At 41.5% G+C, this 20,955-nt stretch overlaps 1 protein-coding gene across 2 annotated transcripts; it reads left to right on the forward strand.

Moving 5' to 3' along the window:
* Positions 1-751: 751 nt before the first annotated feature.
* LOC143401467 (saoe class I histocompatibility antigen, A alpha chain-like) lies at positions 752-10,638 on the forward strand. 2 transcript variants are annotated; one of them, XR_013091652.1, is made up of 8 exons: positions 752-867; positions 1,140-1,409; positions 1,697-1,972; positions 2,641-2,916; positions 3,044-3,157; positions 3,730-3,775; positions 9,348-9,447; positions 10,560-10,638. XR_013091652.1 is itself a non-coding variant. In XM_076858983.1 (7 exons), the coding sequence occupies exons 1-6, from the start codon at positions 804-806 to the stop codon at positions 3,771-3,773; spliced, it is 1,044 nt and encodes a 347-aa protein (XP_076715098.1). In that variant the 5' UTR covers positions 752-803; the 3' UTR covers positions 3,774-3,775; positions 3,936-7,403. The 2 variants fall into 2 exon arrangements, 1 of the variants encoding a protein (XP_076715098.1); XM_076858983.1 differs by lacking the exons at positions 9,348-9,447; positions 10,560-10,638 and adding an exon at positions 3,936-7,403.
* Positions 10,639-20,955: the final 10,317 nt, after the last annotated feature.

Consider the following 20,955-nt stretch of genomic DNA (forward strand, 5'->3'; position numbering starts at 1 on the left):
GTCCATGAAAACTGAAAAATGAATATTAAAAAATTCTCTCTCTCTCTTCTCTTTCTCTCTCTCTCTCTCTAAAAAAAAAGATAGGCTTCAGTGGGCAGGATATCTTTCCTAATGTTTGGTTTTCTATTTTTATTTTATTATTTCATTGATGCTATTAAACTTTAATACAATCCGATTTGTCATTCTTTCATTGAACGCCTATTATCTTAGTGTCCTATGAACCAGTCATGGCTCTATATCCTGGGGATACAACTGTAATTAAAACAGCCCTAAGCCTATGTGTGGGCCTTACATTTTAGAGGTTTGTCCAGAGTGAGATGGAGCCACTGGAGCATTTTAAATGAAGAAATGGCACAACTTGACTCACATTTGCAGGATGGCTCATAGAGGTGGGAGAGTAGTCACGGGAGGTGAGTGAGGGCGCAGGGCCTGAGGAATGAGAGAGTCTGGAAAGCAGGGCTGTAGAAACAGGAGGTGAGGATGTGAAGCTGAGCAAAGAATTTTAAAGTTGTAGAATTCTCAGATTTCGGTATGTTTTATAGATTTTTAACAAATACCTAGCTATAGGGGGTGTGGGGAGGAAGCCAGACTCTGGGGATTCCCCACCTCCTGGGAACTTCGCTTGCTCATCTCTCAACCTGAGTCAGGTTCTTCTGCCTGGTGACTCCTGACGTGCCCGAAGTTCTTTTGTCACACTAGTGGTTCCTAGAGAAGCCAATCAGAGTCGTCGCCACGATTCCCGGTAACAAAAGCTGCATACACCCGCAGGAACTCGGATTCTCCCCGTCTATGGGGTGTGAGTCATGGAGTTCAGAACCCTGTTCTTGCTGCTTTTGGGGCCTCTAACCCTGACCCAAACCTGGGCGAGTAAGTACGGGGTCCCACGGGAAACAGCCTCTGTGGGTAGGATCTAGGGGACCGACCGCCCAGCGGGGTCGCAGATTCAGGGAAGCGGCATTTCTACCTTGTGAAGCCTGAACTTTTCCTCCATGTCGGACTCGTCCTGTCCTGACCTAAATTACTGGTCCTTCTGCCCCCTTTTGGTCTCACGAGTCCCCGCGTCCCCTCTTCCCATCACGGCCCGATCAACCAGGGACCCCGGTCCGGAGGAGGTCGCACTAGCTGCTCTCTGTCCTCAGGGTCCCACTCCCTGCGTTATTTCCACACCTCCGTGTTCCAAGCTGGCCGCGAAGAGGCTTTTTACACCTCGGTGGGCTATGTGGACGACACGCTGTTCCTGCGTTTCGACAGCGACGCCCTGAATCCGAGGGTGGAGCCTCGCGCGCAGTGGATGGAGTATGAGACGCCAGCGTTTTGGGAAGCGCAAACCAAGATCGCCGAAGCCCACGAGCAGAAGTTGCGCTGGAACCTGCGCTCCACCCTCCGCTACCTCAACCAGAGCGAGGACGGTGAGTGACCCGGGACCCGGTGGCAGGGGACAAATGCCCCCACCTCTTTTGTAGGAGCTAAGGTCGACCGCGGTCTCAGAGACTGTGTCTCGTTTCCAGGCCCCCAGACACCACTTGGCCTCTCAACTCAGACCCCGCGGGTATTCCCTGGGGTTTCATTTTCCATTTAGGCGGAAAAGGCCTTAGACCCACCCCTCCTCCCACCCTGGCTCCCGGTTGCGCTGGCTCAGTTAAGCACCAGATGTAAAAGCTGGAGCAGAGCCAGTCTGACTTGCGGGGCGGGGCAGGCTCTCACACCTTCCAGTGGATTTCTGGCTGTGACCTTGGGCCAGATGGAAGCCTCCTTCGTGGATATGAGGAATTTGCCTATGATGGTGCGGATTACATCTCCCTGAATGAGGACCTGCGCTCTTGGACCGCGTGGGACAAGGCTGCTCAGATCACCCAGCGCAAATGGGAGGATTCAGGAGATGCAGAGCACTACAGGGTCTACCTGCAGGAGGAGTGCCTGGAGTGGCTCCGCAGATTCCTGGAGAGAGGGAAGGACAAGTTGTTGCACACAGGTACCAGGGGATGAGGGGAGCCTGACATAGTTTGGACAAAAATGAAATTGCTAACAGAATACCAGAGGGCCTTCCCTCCTCTCAAGACAATTAAGGCATCAAGTCTGTCTTGGAATGGGGAGGGAGAAGATCTCTGAACAAACTTAAGAGCACATTGCTTTGACCCTGACAGCAGCCTTGGGTACCACAAGGTGACTTTCTCAGGCCTTGTTCTCAGCTCCACATTCAAATTGTTTGGGGTTGGTCTCCAGGTTTTGTGAGTCTTTGGGCCTCCATTCAGGTCAGAACCTGAATTCCCTCTTAGAGACCTGGGGCATCTTTCCCTGGTCAGTCTGATTCTACAACTTTCCAAGGAAAAGGAGATTATCTCAGAAGCTTGAGTCCAGGCTGGTGTTTGGGTTTTGCTTTCCTTCCTCACTTCCATTGTCCTGTGTATTCTTAGTATGGTCACATGAGCACAGGTTCAGTGGCCATGGGAGATAATGTAAAATGTCTTATTAAAAAATATTTTTAGTTGTAGATGGACACAATACTTTTATTTTATTTATTTATTTTTTGTGTGGTGCTGAGGATCGAACCCAGTGCATCCCATGTGTTAGGCAAGCACTCTACCAGTGAGTTACAGCCCCAGCCCCCAAATGTCTTATTTTTCTAATTCTTCCCTTCAGAGTCTCCAAAGACACATGTGACCCGTCACTTAAGCCCTGAAGGAGATGTCACCCTGAGGTGCTGGGCCTTGGGCTTCTACCCTAAGGAGATCACCCTGACCTGGCAGAGGGATGGAGAGGACCAGATTCAGAACATGGAGCTTGTGGAGACCAGGCCTGCAGGGGATGGAACCTTTCAGAAGTGGGCAGCTGTGGTGGTGCCTGCTGAGGAGGAGCAGAGATACACATGTCATGTGCATCATGAGGGGCTGCCTGAACCCCTCACCCTGAGATGGGGTAAGGAGGGGCTGAGGGCACAGAGCCTGTTGGCAGGAAAAGCAGGAGCCCTTCTGAAAACCCTCAGTAGGGTCAGGACTGAGAGCTAGGAGTCAGGGTCCCTCACCTACCTTCCTTCCCTTCCCAGAGTCACCTGCTCTGTCCATCATCCCTGTCATGGGAATTGTTGCTGGCCTGGTTCTCTTTGTAGTCGTGGTCACTGGAGCTGCGGTGGCTGTTATGAGGTCGTGGCAGAATGCAGGTAGGGAAGTCAAGGGTTCTGGGTGTACCTGGTCTAGGCCCCTGGTAGAAGTGAGCTCTGCCTCATTAATGGGAAGCACCATCCATACACACTTGCTGACACTCACTCTATTGTAAAGCACAAGGAAAATAAAGGACAAAATGATCACCATTATGATTGTCATGGTGGGGACCTGATCCCAGCATTCAGAGGGCAAAGGGGTAGGTAGGTCCCTGCTGGATACAGACCTCCAGGAGAGTGGTTGGTTAAGTGCCTGGGCATCTCCTATCCTCATGCCTCTTGATCCTTTCTAAGGTTTCCAGTTACAGTTCAGGAACCTTCCCTGGGATCCAGGCCTAGGGGAATCCTCATGCCCTCATAGCTCTGCCTCCTCCCTGGCACACACAGGTTGTTTTCTTCTCAGAGGTAGAAAAGAGAGAGCTATTCCATAACTGTTCATAGAGTGTTGTCCCTGAAACCCTTGGAGTAGTGTAGATGGGAGAACAAGGAGGGTCCCTCATCTGCCCCATAATTTATTCATTCTTCACATATCTTTTGGATTTTGACTCTGTCTTGTTGTTTTTCTGACCCAGGCAATGACAGTGCCCATCACTCCAATACTTCTCTAGCCCCATAAAGGTGAGACTCTGGAGGGCTTCAAATGGTAGAAGGTGTGATAGAGGGGAATGGAGAAGGTTGTGGGAATTCTCTTGGATCTTTGGGTGAGTTCTGGGTTCTTCAGAATGTTGTCCCTTTGAGCAACTGCCCTGATTTTGTTCATGACGCTTTTGTTCTGTAGCAGAGACAGCTGCCTTGTGTGGGACTGAGCAACACAAGATTTGTTCAAGCATTTGTGACTAGAAGAACTCTGGAGTCCCTTTCTGTCATAGATTATTAAGCCACCCACATTCCTATTGGCATAATGTGCAGAAGTGAGACCAGTGCACAGGACCCCTGTCCTGCACCGTCCCTTGCCCATTCACCTTTCCTGTTCTAGCAGAGGTGACGCTGGGATAACTCCTTCCCTCTCTCAACATCACTGTGCACTGAGCCACAACTTCTTACTTCCATCCTGAATATAAGAATCAGAATATAAATATTTTTCAAAATCTTGACCCAATGGATTGATTGGTCAATAAACAGAGAAAATTCCAAATTAGAGAGAGGAAATAAATGGAAACACTGAGAACCTTCTAGAACCTGTTTTCATTGTCCTGAGTCAGCTACAGCTGAAGACAGAAGAAGGCTGTGAGGAGCCCAGTATGGACAGGGCTGTGTCCAGTTAGTGCTCAGTCCATGCTGGGCTTTCATGTGGTCCCTCTTTAGCTTGGTCATCTTCTGTTTTCCCTTGTCCTTGTCACTCGGGAGAACCTTGTCCCACCAGGACTTGTGATCACTGGGACACAGACATCACCAGAGCCTTTTGCTGTCAGCCAGACCCTAGGCATCAATGGCTTCCTATGGCCAGATCACGCTGTCCCCCTTCATCCTTTGTATTTCCTGTCCCTTAGTTTCTATGGAGGATTATGTATATGTTTGTTCTCCCTCCTCCTGAGGTAGCTGGCTTGATGAGGGGTGCCGTAGCCTTTTGAAGACTCCATGACAGTGGCAGCTACATGGAGACACCTTTCAGGCTGGGGCCAGGTCCCTCAGGAGGCTGCACGTGCTCTGAACTAGTGTCTGACATGTGGCACTGTTTCCCCCACAGCCAGGATTCATGGGTCCAGGAATCAAGAAATGGGTATGGGTGTGGCAACTCTCACTATGGCCCCCAGTGACCCACTAGCAATGTATGTGCTTCCTGTCCCCATGATCTTATGCCCTGCTGGCCTGGAGATCTTAGTTTCACAGAAGAAATGCTTCCATCAAGGGACAAAAATGAGTTCACTGAATTGGAAAGGGTAACTGTCACTGGCCATGTTGGGCTCTTCTTGCTTTGAGTCAAGAGCCCAAGAGTGGAGTTAGCTGGTGGGCCTGGGTGATGGATCCTGGCAGCCAGGGGGACATGGGACAGCTGCTCCCCAGGGAGGGAGGGAAGAGAATGTCTGGAATACAGAAGTCCCTTAGGGTGCCTCTTAGTGTTACATCCCCTGTGCTTAATGTCCATGGGAACTACATCATCCTAACCCAGGCAGGAGTAAGAGTGGCCAGGACCCTTCAGGAATGAAGGCTGGCATCACCACAGCAGGAGAAATGCCACAGGCAGCTGAACTACTTGCTGAATTGAAGGGAATATGGAATGGGAGGTGGAAGAAGATAGTTATGAGTACCAGCAGCAACACATGACCATTTTCAGAGGAGAGGACTGTAATTTTCATTTGCATATCTTCTTTATTTTTTTATGAATATGTTTGTGGTATGTATTTATTAATCAAATATACTTATTTTCTTGAATCTCACCCTTTTATATGTAACATAAATAATTTTGACTGTTTATCAAAGTATTAAGCATTGTTAAGTGTATGTCTTAGTGTCTTGCATTTTGGGATGTCTATCAAGGGGAGGAGGAGAGGACATCATGGGTGTAGTTCAGTTGTAAGCAGAGAGTCTTATCATGTTAGGTGGAAGTATAACTTGTTATTCTCTTTATTTAGATGTACATTGTGATTTAGGGAGATGCTTCTGTGTGCCGAATTGATGTTGGGGGAACTGATGATAGTTAATTTTATTTGTCAAATTGGTTAGGGCCACGATACTCAGTTATTTGTCAAACATGTCTGGATGTTGTAAAGGCATTTTGAGATGAAATCCACATTTAAGTCAGTAGTCTTTGAGTAAAGCAGGACACCCTTCAAAATGTGGTTGGGCTTCAATTAATCAATAGAAGACCTTAAGAAAAAGATTGTCCTCCCCCAAAGAAGATGTATTTTCTCATCATTGTTTTTGGACTGAAGTGTAACATCAGCTCTTCCTGAGTTTCCATCCTGCTAGTCTACCTTGAATATTTTCAAATCATTGCCTCCAAAATTGCATATGACAATTTCTTAAAGGATCTCCTTCAACAGATAGACAGAAATACATGTAGATACACAGCTTGTTAGTTGTGATTCTCTGTAGAACCCTGACTACTACAAGCACAGTTTTCTATGTTGTAACTACTAGAAATGAGTGATAAAGAAAAGAAAAGGCAATTTCACGGTTATGATTTGGATCTGAAACCATGTACTGGAAACGTGATATCCAATATAGTAATGTTCAGAGGTGAAATGATTAAATGATGAAGTGATTAAATTATTACATAACCTCAACAGTGGATAAATCCATTGGGTGAATTAATAATTTGAATGAATCACAGTGCTTGACTAGAGAAAGCAGGCCAGTGGTGGTGTGCCCTTGGGGATTACATTTTGTCCCTGGCTCCTCACTCTCTGCTTTCTGGCTGCCACAAGGGGAGAAGTTTTCCTCTGTCATGTTCTTCCTTGTGATGTTTCTGCCCTGGAGCCATGCACTCAACCACTGAAACTTCAGTTTTGGTGTTGCTTTGGGAGATTTCATTGGAAAAAAGTCAGCTACCTTCCAGCTGTTAGACCCTTTGTAAACTATGGACAGATGACATCCAAGCAGAATCTGTTTTTGCCTGAGCAATAATGTTGTGGTTTCAATGGGATATAGATTTCTAGTCCACCCAGAAACCAGGAAAACTGGAATTAAATGTAGCAATATCTTCTCAGCAAGCAATCTGAAGAAATTTTATTTGCCTATGTACTGGGAATGATTTTATTAGTTCTTTCTTTTTTTAAAAACATTTATTCTTTAGTTGTAGGTGGACACAATACCCTTATTTAATTTTTATATGGTGCTGAGGATCAAACTCAGAGCCTCACTCATGCTAAGCAAGTACTTTTCCTCTGAGCCACAATCCCAGCCCTTATTTAGTACTTTCTTGTATGGCCTTGTGGTCTAATACAAATAAGCTGTCTTTCCATGGAAGGATGATGTGCTCAAGGCTTGGAATATTTTATTGTAAGATATTCCTTTATTATTATTATTTTAACATTTGCAATATACATACTTGTTTACAAAATATCTCTGATGGCTTTATGTATATATGTATCTATTATTTTTGACTGGCAAAATAAAAACTTTAACAAACACTAAAATAAATCTGTTGCTGTGTACCATATGATAGATCAGAGAATGAAGAGTTGAAACAAAACCTTCTAACAATCTTCTCTCTATAACAGGACTATTCAATCCATTTTCCACAATATTACATCAAAACTACCATTTACCCAATTTTTCACTAATCTTCATGCCAGGGGTTCTTTTTTCCCCCCAACAATATCAATAATTAATTTAAATATAAATGATACAGATGTTGTAATGAAAAGTAGTAATTTTCAACCTGTGTAAAAGCAAACAATAACTATATGCTCTATACATATGTCATCCTATAAATATTGATACACCAGTAGGTTAAAAGCAAAAGAAGGGTAAAATAAGCACAAGAAATCTGAAGTAGAGCTATTAATATAAAATAAATGTCAAGAAAAAGTATTTTCAGAGATAAAGGGGAACATTTCATAATCATAATAAGGTGACTTCTTCAAGAAAGTATAACAATCCTAAACATGTATGTACCTAACAACAAAATTCCAAAACATGATGTAGAAATTAATAAAACTATAAAGACAAATCCACAATCATATTTGGAGATTTTAAGCCCCCTCACTTTGCTGGAAGGAATAATAATATAGAAGGCTTAACAACATTATCAGCTACCTTGACCTATTTGTTACTTATAGAGAACCACACACAAAAAAATGACAAGTAGAAAATTAATAGGGATAGACTATATTCTGTCATAAAATAAATTTTGAGAAATTTAAAAAATTTGAAATCATGATTGTATTATTCACCATGAAAGTGAATTCTCAATAAAAAAATGTTCCTTTTTAATACGTTGCAACATCATTGAGAGTGGTGTATGGTAGGCCATGACATAGACCCAGGACTTCAGTGCAATCACAATAGTTCCTTTAAATGATAACTATCTTTGTTTTTCCTAGGAAGTTTCAAATTTACTTGTTAAGCCTGCCAATTTTTATACTCAAATGTCATCTTCAAAAATACACACAGATTGCTTTTCGGTTAGAAAACTGTGAATTGTCCCACTGTTGTCATGTATTTAAAAAATAATAAAATCAATTAAAAAAAGAAAACTGTGAATTGTCTAAAGTGTATACTTCAGTCTATCATTATGACAATTTTGGTAGTCAGAAATTGTTAGCTTGCATCCAGAAACTAATGTTTTTTTTTTTTTAAACTGGCTATTTGGTTGGCTTCCTATAATGAATTAAATGTCCTTCACTATGTTTTTGAATGAAATATGGCAGAGGCTATTTGTACACCAGTATAATTCTAAAACAAAAACCCCATTAGGATGTGCTTCTAATGTTTTATAAAGCAATTCTATAAAGTGGTGGCTTTATTCCAACGTGAATAATTCTTGCTAACAATTCTTGCAATAAACTTTGTTGCTTTGTTATCTTTCATGGAAAAAAATTAATCAGGAATTGTTCACAAGTTGTAGTTTGAAAATGCCAGTTTAAGGAGTTGAGATCAAGTGAATACCTGGGTGCTAACCACAGGCACAAGAAACAGAAACTATGCAGTCTCCTGAGCTGCTGCCTTGTCTTATCCCCCAAATCGAAACTCCATCCTGAGTCTTGGGTTAACTGTTCCCTTCCATTTCTCTAAAGAATTTTACAATAATTGTATCATCCCCAATTAAATGTTAATCCATTCTTCCTGTTTATAACCTTCCTGCTGCATGTGTGTTTCTGTGATGCACATAACATGTAGAAGCCTTATCCCTCCTGTGCAAGGCTGTCCTTCATTCACTTTAATGCAGAAGTTTTACTTTTGATGATTATACCACCATGTGGTACTTTCCTGTGGATGTAAAAGTGGTTGATTCCACTCTGCCATAAACATTAGTGCACATGTCTCCTGTACACACAGGCAAGAAAGATCTCAAACATAAAATCAGGAATAGGGGGCTGGGGTGTGGCTCAGTGGTAGAGCATTCAACTAGCATGTGTGAGGCACAGGGTACAATCCTCAGCACCACATGAAAATAAAAAAATAAAATAAAGTCATTGTGTCCATCTACAATTAAATAAAAATATTTTTAAAAAGATAAAGAATAGGATTGTACCATTCAAAAGCATATTTTATTCAACCTAACTGAATAATGCTAATTTCCAAGGTGCGTGCAGCAGAGCTATGGAAAGCCTACCTAGAGGGCAAGTGCGTGGAGTTGCTCCAGAGAAGCTTGGAGAATGGGAAGGAGACACTGTGACGCAAAGGTAAGAGCTGCCACAAGGCAATTTCCCCATCTGTGGGGTGGGGCTTCTTCTTAGGAGGGGAGGAAAATGAGATCCTAGCTAGAATACTGTCTTTATCAACAGGGGGGAGGTAAAGTGCTCCTGGGTTTTCAGATCCAGTAGCAGAGAATGACTGACCTCAGGGTCCACTTTTTCTTCTCTCAGGACAATTGGGAATCTGTGACTGTGAAAAAGAGAGTGGATCTCTGAAATAACTGATCAGCGGTTCCCTTTGATTCTGGGAACAGATTGTGAATCATGACCTCTCTCAGGCCTTGTTCTCTGTGCTACACCCAATATCTTTGGAGATCTGATTGCAGTGATTCTGAGTCTTTCAGCCTCCTCCACCCAGTCAGGACCCTTTACAACCCCTCAAATACCTGGAGCTTCCTGCCCTGATTCTACAACTTTCTAAGAAATAGATTATTCCTTTTGCCTGTGTGTAGGCTAGCATGTGGGGGTTTGTTGTTGTGGTTTGTTTGTATTTGGCTTATAAGTATATCTTTTACTATTCAAAACATAGTAAATTCCAGCAAAGAGTTGGTATAAGAACTGTTTTATCAAATCAATTTAGTAATACTCCAATTTTCAATGGCTTCTTCAGAAGTCTATTGTTGCAGTTAACACATAGGCAAAGCAATTATAACGTGGGGTCCCAAAATATTGTGGTTTAGACTGTGGCTTCTTTAAGTCTCACATGGGAAGCCAGTTCAACTCCACACAGTTGTTTAAGGATGTAGCTTCTTTCATTTTGTGGTTCTTTATCTTCATCTGCATGGTCAAGTTGAAACTCAGGCACAGCAGCATGGGAAGTAGTAGCACTTACAAGTAGTTTATCCTCAGTAAGTTATGAAATGTTAAGTTGATACTTCACTTCTGTTTGTGTTCAGTTGGTGGTAACAGTCATGTGTCTACATGTAGCTTCAAGTGGTGGTAGGAAATACAGATTTAGCAGAGCAGGTATTGTTTAGTGTTGGGGTTTGGCATTCCCCTATACCAGTTGTCCTATTCATTCTCAGGTTGGACACTTGAGTGATGCTGGAGTGACCCACAGAGAATTCAGAGTACCTAAAATTTGTCATTCTTCTTCCCAGGCCCCCAAAGACACATGTGACTCACACCCTAGCCCTGAAGGAGCTGTCACCCTGAAATGCTGGGCCCTGGGTTTCTGCCCTAAGGATATCACTCTGATCTGGCAGTGGTATGAGGAGGATCAGACCCAGGACATGGAGCCTGTAGAGTCCAGGCCTGCAGGAGATGGAAGCTTCCAGAAGTGGGCAGCTGTGGTGGTGCCTTCAGGAGGGGAGCAGAAATTCACATATCTTGTGCAGCATGAGGGGTTGCTGGAGCCCCTCCCCTGAGATGGGGTAAGGAGGGGATGAGGGCACAGAGCTTATTTTCATGAAAATCAGGAGCCATTCTGGAGCCTCTTCGCAGGTCAGGGCTGAAAGCTGGGGGTCAGAGCTCCTCACCTTCCCCTCTGTTGGCTTCACAGAGCCACCCCCTCAGCCCTCCGTCTCCACCAAGGGAATCATTGTTGGCCTGGTTCTGGTTCTTCTCACAGCTGTGGACATCGGAGTTGTGGTGGTTGTTGTGATGAAGTGGAGGAGGAAGCAGATAGAGGAGGATCTGGGTCTGAATTTTCTTATTTCAGGCCCCAGGTAGAAGTGTGTCCTGCCTCATTAATAGGAAGTACCACCCACACATACATGTTATACAGCCTCGAGCTGTTTGCTGACATTCTATCATAAAGCACATGAAAAATAAAAGACAGATTTTGCACCCTGATGATCTTTGTGATGGGGACCTGATTCCCAGCAGTCAGAGGTCAGAAGGGAAGGTCCCTGCTGAGGGCAAACCTCTGGGAGAGCAGTTGGCTCAGTGCCTGTAATCTCCTTTCCCCATGCCTCCTGGTCATTTCCTGGGTCTGAAGTCATGTTCTGGAACATCCTTTGAGTGTTAGTACTAGGGGCTTCCTAAAGGGCCTTCATGGCCCTCCTCCTTGCTGACCTCACACAGGTAGAAAAGAAGGGAGGAGCTACACTCAGGCTCCAAGTAAGTATGGCGAAAGAAATGACCCTTAGGATTGCATAGGCAGTAGTCCATGGGGAATGTCACCCATCCCAAAATTCTTCCTTCAGCCAGTTCTCTTTTACCATCTGAATATATCTAGTTGTTTTTCTGTTCCAGGGAGGGACAGTTTCCAGGGCTCTGATGCGCCTCTCATGGCATAAAGGTGAGACTCTGCAGGGCCTGATGTAGGAGAGGGGATGGGACAGAGAAGACCAAACTGGGTTCCAGGACTTTCTGAATTTGACCCTTTTGAGTGAGTGAAGCTTTGTTCAGCTGTTGCCACTAATAGCACTTGACCTGAATTTGTTCTTGATTATTTTGTTCTGTAGTCTGAGACAGCTGCTTTGTTTGGGACTGAAAGATTTGTTCAAGCTTCCTCTTTGTGACTCTAAGAACTCCTGAATTCTCTTCCTGCAAAGTGTCTACATGTCTCTGTGTCCTTGTTGGCATAATGTGAGACGGTGGGGAGACCAGAGCACCCCTACCCACCAGGACACCATCCCAATACTGACCTATGTTCTTTTCCACAGTCAACTTTCCTGTTCCAACAAAGATATGACTTAGAGGACTCCATTGCTGACTCAAGTACACTGATCTTCAAGTTTTTATTTCTGTACAGAAAATAAGAATCTAAATATAAAATTGATTTTTAAACAGTTGGGGTTATTTGAAATGAGGGGTTGATTGCTTAATGAAAGAAAAAGATGCCTGAAATTTGAGGAAGGAAATAAATTGGAGCACTGAGAACCATCCACAGTCTGTTTTTGCTGTGCTGAGTCTGTTGCAGGTGGGGACAGAAGACTGTGAGGAGTAGAGAGTGATTGGGACTGTGCCCAGTCAGTGCTCAGTTCATGCTGGACTTTGGTCATCGTCCCTGTTCCTTTCTCTTTGCCCCTCTGGTAAAACTTCTACAATCTGTGATCTCAGAGATACAGGAATTGCCAGGACCATGGGTAGCAAGGGCTTTCTGTGGCCAGGTTGTTGGGTAGGGGCTCGGACCTAGGAAACAGATTCAGTATCCCAACAGGTGGAAGAAGATGCAAGGAGCGGTTAGGATAGTAGACATGCTTTATTCAGAGGTGACAACAGCCTCCAGCTTCAGCTTTAGCCCCCCGTCAGTTTAGCCCTGGTTAGTTCCATTTAGCCCCCAAGTCTTTTCCTTTGGCTCTTTTTATATTCAGGCCAACAACAAAGGCACACTGCAAACTAGTCACATAAGTGGATGTGTGCTCACAAGCAGAATGTTTATGACTTTGAGTATATATGTTGAATCAGAGTGTTTCTGACTTTGATTACACTGACCATAGCATAGATGATTCATGGTTTTGGTCGCACACTAAAAGCACAACAGAGCTTGCCAGAAGCCTAGGTGAGGGAGCCTAATTATGGCCATTTGGGGCCTGCTCCAACACTAGGCCAGCCTAAGCTCAGCCCCTGGTGTGGTCTTCAGCCCATGACTTTTGTGTTTATTTCTTGCTTCTCATAGAGGATTGTGTCTGTTCTTGTTCTTGGGAATGATGCTGGTCTCCTTGTCCTCTAGTGTCCTTCATTTTTGATAACAGCAAGAGGAGTTTTTCCTGTCATTGTTCTCATAAGGCCCCTGCAAACAGGACTCTCTGTGGTATCAAGAGATGAGTTTTCACAGTATGATCTTCTGCCCTCCTTACAAGGTTGCTTCCTTGTTTGTGTTCTTTCCTTCTTTCCCCCAATATTTAAAAATTGAATTATAGATTCTAGGATTAGTCAAGGGGAGAGATCCTGTTGTTTCTCTTTTTAGGTAAATTCCTTTTGAAATTCTTTTCTGCTCTCCTGGCCTACCCCTCTCCATGCCTTTAGCTCTAGTAATCCTAGTGCTGGCTCCTGTCTAAACTGAAGGGTTTATAGGACAGAGTATAATTCCTATTTATATACATTTTGGAAAATAGACCCAAATGTCAAGGACTTTTCTTTGCTGAAGGTGTAAGTGTGAGCATGCGCTGTGTAGAGCAGGAGCAGGAGGGCTGTTTTGGGAGGGAGTGTAAGAGCCGTTGTGAGAAAAGCCCAGGCATCCCCAATGTCAGTGTAAGGACAGTTTTGCTGCATCTGCCATGGGGAGTCGGAGACTGAGACTCCTTCAATAAAGATAGAGGGAGGTGCCCTACAGTGATCATTTATTCAATTGACACTTATCGTGTGTCAGATATGTGACAGTATTTTTTGCATCTGTGAATCTCATTAGAGGAGAAACAAAAAATGCTGGCCTCGTGGAGCATGGTCCTAGTGGGAAGAGGCAGAGGATACACTATGCAGAGACAAGAGAAAAACTTGAAAGCAAATGAGAAAAAACTCACCACACACAAGGGGTTCTCATTAAGATTAATAACCAGTTTCTCATCAGCAACCACTGAAGTAGAAGGCAATGGGATGACATATGGAATAGGCTGAAAGACTAAAACTGTCAACCACAAACTCTCTTTCCTGGTAGACTGTCCTTCAAAAGTGAAGATATAATTATCAGTTTAGATGAGGCTAACGACATGTGTTCCCTTGTCTTCCCTGTGCAGATACACTGATTAAGATTCCTTGGTTCCTTTAATGTTTGTTTTGGTTATGGGGATTGAACCCAGGGGAACTTAAACACTGAGCCATATTCCCAGCCATTTTTTTTAACATATATTTTATTTAGAGGCAGCATCTCGCTATGTTGCTGAGGCTGCCTGAATTCACGATCTTCCTGCCTCAGCCTCCTGATCTGCTGGGATTATAGGCGTGCACCGCTATGCTTGGCTCCTTTCTTGCTTTTCATTATTACTTTTTTGATTTGTTTTTTTAGGGTGAATGGCCAGATCTTATTTATTGGATTCCCAGAGTCAGGCCTCTGGCCTGGGAGTCGGATAATAATTTAGGTGAGATGAGCCAGGAGAGAGCATGCTCTTTGAACATTATCCACTTACAGCCGGCCAGACCTGAAAGAAGAGGGCATGAAATAGGGATTTTTGATAAAGAGAGAGTCTAAAGACCCACAAGTCCTTGAGATGGGAAAGCACATTTATAAATATTGAGTAATATGCCCTTTGGCACATGCCCTTGTAAAATGAGGGAAATACCCAAAGGAAAAACTGCCAGGAAATTGTGTAGCTCCAGCCTGTCTCCACCAATTGTCCAGCCCCCAGCACTGGCCCTTTATAAATATTAACATCCCACACCAGTGGGTGACTGTCTCTCCTTCTGGAGATTGCCCACATTCTCCCTTGTCTGTGTATCTATTTTCCTAAATAAACCTCTGTCTATGCCTTTGACAGGCATGTGCTGAAGTTGTTTTCCATCACGAATGCCAAGGATCCTGTTGGTCTTAAAGTCCAGTTCTCTCTTCTCTCTGGGAACTCCATGAACCCTTCTTCTGTGACACCTCTTCTCCCAGTGAGAGGCAGAAAAGGAGTTACCCATGCAGCTGCTGAAATTACATTTATTATAGGGTCTCTCCCTTCCTTTCTACTGTGGAATGACATTGGCTGCTTTATACCATCATTTACTGAAGCAGAGAAACAAACTTCGGGATTCTGGCCCCTGAAGTCTGACCCCTGATAAATTCTCCCTGACAGTGCATGGCAGGCCTTGTCCTTCCTTTTCCTTGTTGGGGGCTCTTTCCTGAACCCCTCTGGGCTTTTCCCATTTGTCTGAAAGAGAAGTTAGGATTCTTCTGTGGTGCCAAGTAGACCTAAGGTACACAGAGAAACTGGGTTGGTTTTGGGAGATCTCAGTTATGATTTGCATAGGAATGGAGAGTGAGAAGATTTTGTTGAATTTTTTTTTTTTTTTTTTTTTAGTACCAGGAATCGAACCCACACATTTAACCACTGAGCCACATCCCTAGCCTTTTAAAATTACTTTCTTTTTTTAAAAAAAATTTTGAGACAGGGTCTCCTTAAATTGCTTAGGGCTTCAATAAGTTGCTGAGGCTGGCCTTGAATTTGCAATCCTCTTGCCTCAGATTCCTGAGCCACTAGGATTACAGGCATTATAGGTGTGCTGGATTTTTGTACAGTATGGCCTATTTATCTGAAAGTGCATGCTAGTTTAACATAATTGTTTTATGAGTTTATTTATCTGTTAATGTGTGTTTATGTAGACTGACTTGATAAAGGAAAAAAATATGATGGCTGGCAATGACGATCTCTACTGGAAATTTGTTTGACTGACAATTCTTGGTTTATTCTGAGCTGGTTAATTTGAATATTTTTTTGTTTCATAAACTTTGTCAGAACATTGTTGGATAATATATTTAGTCTTTTTCTCCTCACACTCCATTAGGTAAATTTGCCTTTTTGCTTTATGTCTCTTTTTCCTAATTGCAAACTTGCACATTTTAGTTCAAAACACAAGTCCACCACTTACTCCGAAGGTTGCAATTTTGGGAGAAAGGGGACTTCTGCTAAAATGGGAAACAAATTCAAGGGGGGAGAGTGTTTGGAGGAAAAAAAAATCTGGTACTCCAGCTGGTTTTATGTTTGATGATTGCAATGCCTCAAAATGCAAGTACTTAAAAAATGTGGAACATTTAATATCTTAAACTGGTTTTCTTATGGGCTGGTCTAGAGTCCTTAGGCAGTAAAATAAAAGCACAAAAGGATATATAAATTCTGATACAATGGGACATGTTTTAAAATTTAAGCAAACTCTTTCTCAAAAGACTAAAAACCTGTGATAAATTAAAGCAGGAAGAAAAAGCGTTGGAAAGCTTACAGCAGGCTTTCTCATGTTAGATGGGCCTAGAAAGTGCCCTTTGCCTTTCTCTTGGAAGGGCTACATCTGACTAGAAAATAGGTTAGGTCAGAAGGACTTATCAACTAGATCTCCAGTATATGATTTTTCTAATCCTTTACAAAAAATGCTGTGTGCTATTGATCAGCTCTTCAAATAGGGAAAAATGTTATCTTAAGCCTGCATAACAAATCTCACCTTTAAAATTTTCGCTTACACTGGACATTTGCCTTTACCTTTCTCAATGATGTTTAGATTAAATTCTGTGTCTTTGGGATGTAAATATTCTGCTTTGTTTCAACCAAGTTATATCTTTGGAAGTGCAGGTTTAAAATTAGGAATTGTTTATTACTATGGTAATTGCATCAGCAGATTGGTTTGAAAAAATGACAAATGATGAATCTAAGTGCAATTTTTATTTTCTGTCATTTTAATGTATGTTTGTGTACATATAATTGTGTCTACATGGTACCAAATTGGCTGATAAGTAAATGAGTACTCATAAATTTTAAAAAAGGTACAAATCCAATGACTTATTAGTTCACATGACTTAGATAAATCTTTTTTTAAAAAATATTTTTTAATTGTCAATGGTTCTTTTTATTTTATTTATTTACTTTTACTTATGTGGTGCTGAGGTTTGAACCTAAGACCTCATGAATGCCAGGCAAGTGCTCTACCACTGAGCCACAGCTCCAGCCCACTTAAATAAATCTTAAATAAATGAATTAATTTAAATTTTTGGTAAGACAAAGTAAAGACATCTTTAAAATTATTCACATGCACTTTTTTTCTGTCTAGGTTACTAAACATTTGGGATGATATCTATGATGTTTAAAGTAGGGACTGGGGTTATGGCTCAGTGATAGAGTGTTTGCCTCACACATGCAAGGCCCTGGATTTGACCCTCAGCTCCACATAATTAAGAAATAAAGAAAGGAAGGAAGGAAGGAAGGAAGGAAGGAAGGAAGGAAGGAAGGAAGATGTTTAAAGTATACTGTCTATTGCTTTTAGGGTTTTTATGGGGTGGGACAGGAAAAATATCTTAAAATATTAACTCTGCTTGTCTGATATCTTGGTTTTTAGGTTAATATAAAAGAGCTGTTAAAGTGGGTTAATTAGATTTTATATAAATGGGATAAACATTTATAAACATATTTGTTAGAAGAAAACATCTGTGTTATTTGTAAGTTAAAATACCAAAAAATCAATTGTTAAATATACATACAAGCACTCTTGGTCTCTTAAATTCCATAAGAAAAAAATGAATATTTGGTCTATTAAATGTGTTTTTATAAATTGTTGGTATATAAAAAAATCAAAAAATTTTCCACATTTTTTCATTGATGCATTATAGTTGTACTTTGACCTTCTGAGTTTGGCTTATGGTTAATATACTGTTTTCAAGGTCCATCTATTTCCTTGAAAATACCATAATTTTATTTTCTCTATGGATGAATAAAACTCCATTGTGTATATAAAACTCCATTGTGTATATTTCTTTATCCATTCATCCTTGATGGACACTGAGGCTGGTTCCATAGTTTGGCTATTGTGAACTGTGCTTCTATAAACATGGCATGCATGCATCACTGTAGTATGATGACTTTAATTCTTTAGGATAAATACTGAGTAGTAGCACAGCTGGATCAAATGATGATTCTTTGAGAAAGTTCTGTATTGATTTCCATAGTAGTTGCACTAATTTACAATCCCGCCAACAGTGTAAAAGTGTTCCCTTTTCTCCAGAATTTACTATTTGTATTCTTGTTGACTGCCATTCTGACTGGTATGAGATGAAATCTCAGTGTAGTTTGATTTGCATTTCCCTAATTTCTAATGATATTGAGCATTTATCATATATTTATTGGCCATTTGTATTTCTTCTTTTGGAAAGTGTCTGTTTAATTCATTGACTCATTTATTAATTTGGTTATTTGATTTTTTGGTGTAAAGTGTTTTGAATTCTTTATATGTTCTAAATATTAATCCTCCATCAGAACAGCAAAGCTTTTCTCCCATTTTGTACATTCTTTTTTCACATTCTTAATTGTTTCCTTTGCTGTGCTTTTTAATTTGATGCCATCCATTTATTAACTCCTGGCGTTATTTCCTTAGCTTTAGGGGTCCTATTGAGAAAATTGTTACCTGTACCTATATGCTGGAGGGTTGACCCTATTTTATGGATGAAATTTCTGGAGATTTTCATATATTTTGCCAAACCTTTCCTTTTTTTCCTTAAGCATATTGTGAAGTGAGTTCTTGTTTGCTGGCTTCAGTACCTTCTCTTGGTTGTTTTATCTTTCCTATTTACCTTTTCCACTTTCCATTTTATTACTTCCTTGCCCAATATTGTAGATGGTTGTTATAGAACCTTTATGTTTTGCTTTTTCTCCCAAGACTGCTAACATTAGTTTCAACATTTAGTTAATTACTAAAGAACTACTTATATCTAAAATCAGAATACTCTTGTTTTTATTTGTTCTTTTTAGATATACATGGCAGTAGAATATGAAAGAACAATCAAGGCTTGCCTTGGAGAAAATGCCAGTTTATTGAGTCAGCTCTGCATATTTATAGAGCCGGGGGTGGTCAGGTTGAAACAGTTTAACAGTTTAATGGTTTTGGCAGCTGGCATGGGGTGCTTTCTGATTGGTGGGTAAGGATCATGTGAGTCACCAGGACTCACCATTGGATGGTGATGGGGAAGTTCTGATTGGTGGGTAAGGATCATGTGAGTTAGCAGGGCTCACCATTGGAAGGCTCTTCTTGGGGGATGTGGAGATTAGTCTTTGGAGCTGGGCCGACTCCCAACAGAATATATTTTGACATATTATACATACGTGGAGAATGACTAGTTCTAATTAGGATCCCATTCTTGTGGTTGAACATGATGTGGAGTTTCACAGGTATTCATATGTGAACATAGGAAAGTTATGTCTTATTTATTTTACTATCTTTTCTATTCCCATCCGTCCTTCCTTCCCTTCATCTCCCTTTGTCTAATCCAATGATCTTCTGTTCTTCACTATTTACCCTTTATTCTGTGTTAGTATCCACTTATCAGAGAGAACATTCAGATTTTGCTTTTGGAGGATTGGTTTATTTCACTTAACATTATAGTCTCCAGTTCCATCCATTTACTGGAAAATGCCATAATCTTTTTTTATGGCTCAGTAATATTCCATTATGTATATATACCACATTTTCTTTAGCCATTCTTCTGTTGAAGGGCACCTAATTTGGTCCCATAGCTTAGCTATTGTGAGTTGAGCTGCTATAAACTTTGATGTGGTTGTGTCACTGCAGTATGCTGATTTTAAGTACTTTGGGTATATACTGAGGAGTGTGATAACTGGGTCAAATGATGGTTCCATTCCAAGTTTTCTGAGGAATCTCCATACTGTTTTCCAGATTGGTTGCACTAATTTGCAATCCTGCCAGCAATGTATTAGTGTACCTTTCCCCCCACATCCTTGCCAACATTTCTTGTTACTTATACTCTTGATGATTGGCATTCTGACTGGAGTGAGATGGAATGTTAGTGTAGTTTTAATTTGCAGTTCTCTAATTGCTAGAGATGTTGAACATTTTTTTCATATCTTTGTTGACTGATTTTATTTTTTTCTTCTGTGAAGTGTCTGTTCATTTCCTTTGCCCATTCATTGATTGGGTTTTTTTTTTTTGTTGTTGTTAATTTTTTTGAGTTCTTTGTGTATTCTGGAGATTAATGCTCTATCTGAGGTGCAGGTGGCAGAGATTTTCTCCCATTCTGTAGGCTCTCTCTTCATATTCTTGATTGTTTTATTTGCTGTGAAGAAGATTTTTAATTTAATATCATCCCATTTATTGATTCTTGATTTTACTTTTTGCTCTTTAGAAGTCTTGTTGAGGAATTCATTTTCTATGCTGGCATAATGGAGAGTTGGGCCTACATTTTCTTCTATTAGGTTCAGGATCACTGGTCTAATGCCTAGGTCCTAGATCCACTTTGAGTTGAGTTTGTGTAGAGTGAGAGATAGGGGTTAAATTTCATTCTACTACCTGTGGATTTCCAGTTTTCCCTGCACCATATGTTGAAGAGGCTATCTTTTCTCTAATGTATGTTTATGGTACCTTTGTCTAGTATGAAATAACTGTGTATATATATAGGTTTGTCTCTATGTCTTCTATTCTGTTCCATTGGTTATTGTGTCAAAATCATTATACTCTTCATCCTACGTTAAGCTTGATTTCAGTCTTTGTTAAGGCAGATTATTTTAGTTGGTACTTACTCCAAGGTCATGGTCTTCACTCCTTGGTCTCAACTTGATCTTCATCCTGATGTCTCAACTGAAAACTCAGATTTGGCTCATCTAAAATTCCCCCATGTCCCCTGCACTCTTAGCCTTTGTGATTTCTACTTAGCACAGCAAACCCTAAGTAGCTGTCCTATGATAGGTTTCATGGTATGTCACCTTGGGCACATGCAGCCTAGGAGTGTGACTTTAGGGTTTTCTTGTAGTTCTCTCTCAGTACTCTAGCCTCTAATCCCTGCTCCTTGGCACCCTCGAATTCTGCTCTGTTTGCTTTGCCTCCTGACATTGCTTCTCTTTGCCTGAGTTCTATTTCCCTGCATTGTAGTTTGGAAAATGCTTTAGGAAGAGAATTGATGAGAGTGTGTTTCACTTCAGGTAC

The sequence above is a fragment of the Callospermophilus lateralis genome, chromosome 6, assembly GCF_048772815.1.
Source record: "Callospermophilus lateralis isolate mCalLat2 chromosome 6, mCalLat2.hap1, whole genome shotgun sequence".
Taxonomy (NCBI): Eukaryota; Metazoa; Chordata; class Mammalia; order Rodentia; family Sciuridae; genus Callospermophilus; species Callospermophilus lateralis.

What these genes read in the sequence shown, in the direction of transcription:
- LOC143401467 (XM_076858983.1), top strand. Translation starts at nt 804, where the DNA reads ATGGAGTTCAGAACCCTGTTCTTGCTGCTTTTGGGGCCTCTAACCCTG. An exon ending in CCTGACCCAAACCTGGGCGA is followed by an intron (nt 868 to 1,139) that starts GTAAGTACGGGG and finishes CTCTGTCCTCAG; the next exon opens with GGTCCCACTCCCTGCGTTAT. An exon ending in GGACAAGTTGTTGCACACAG is followed by an intron (nt 1,973 to 2,640) that starts GTACCAGGGGAT and finishes TCTTCCCTTCAG; the next exon opens with AGTCTCCAAAGACACATGTG.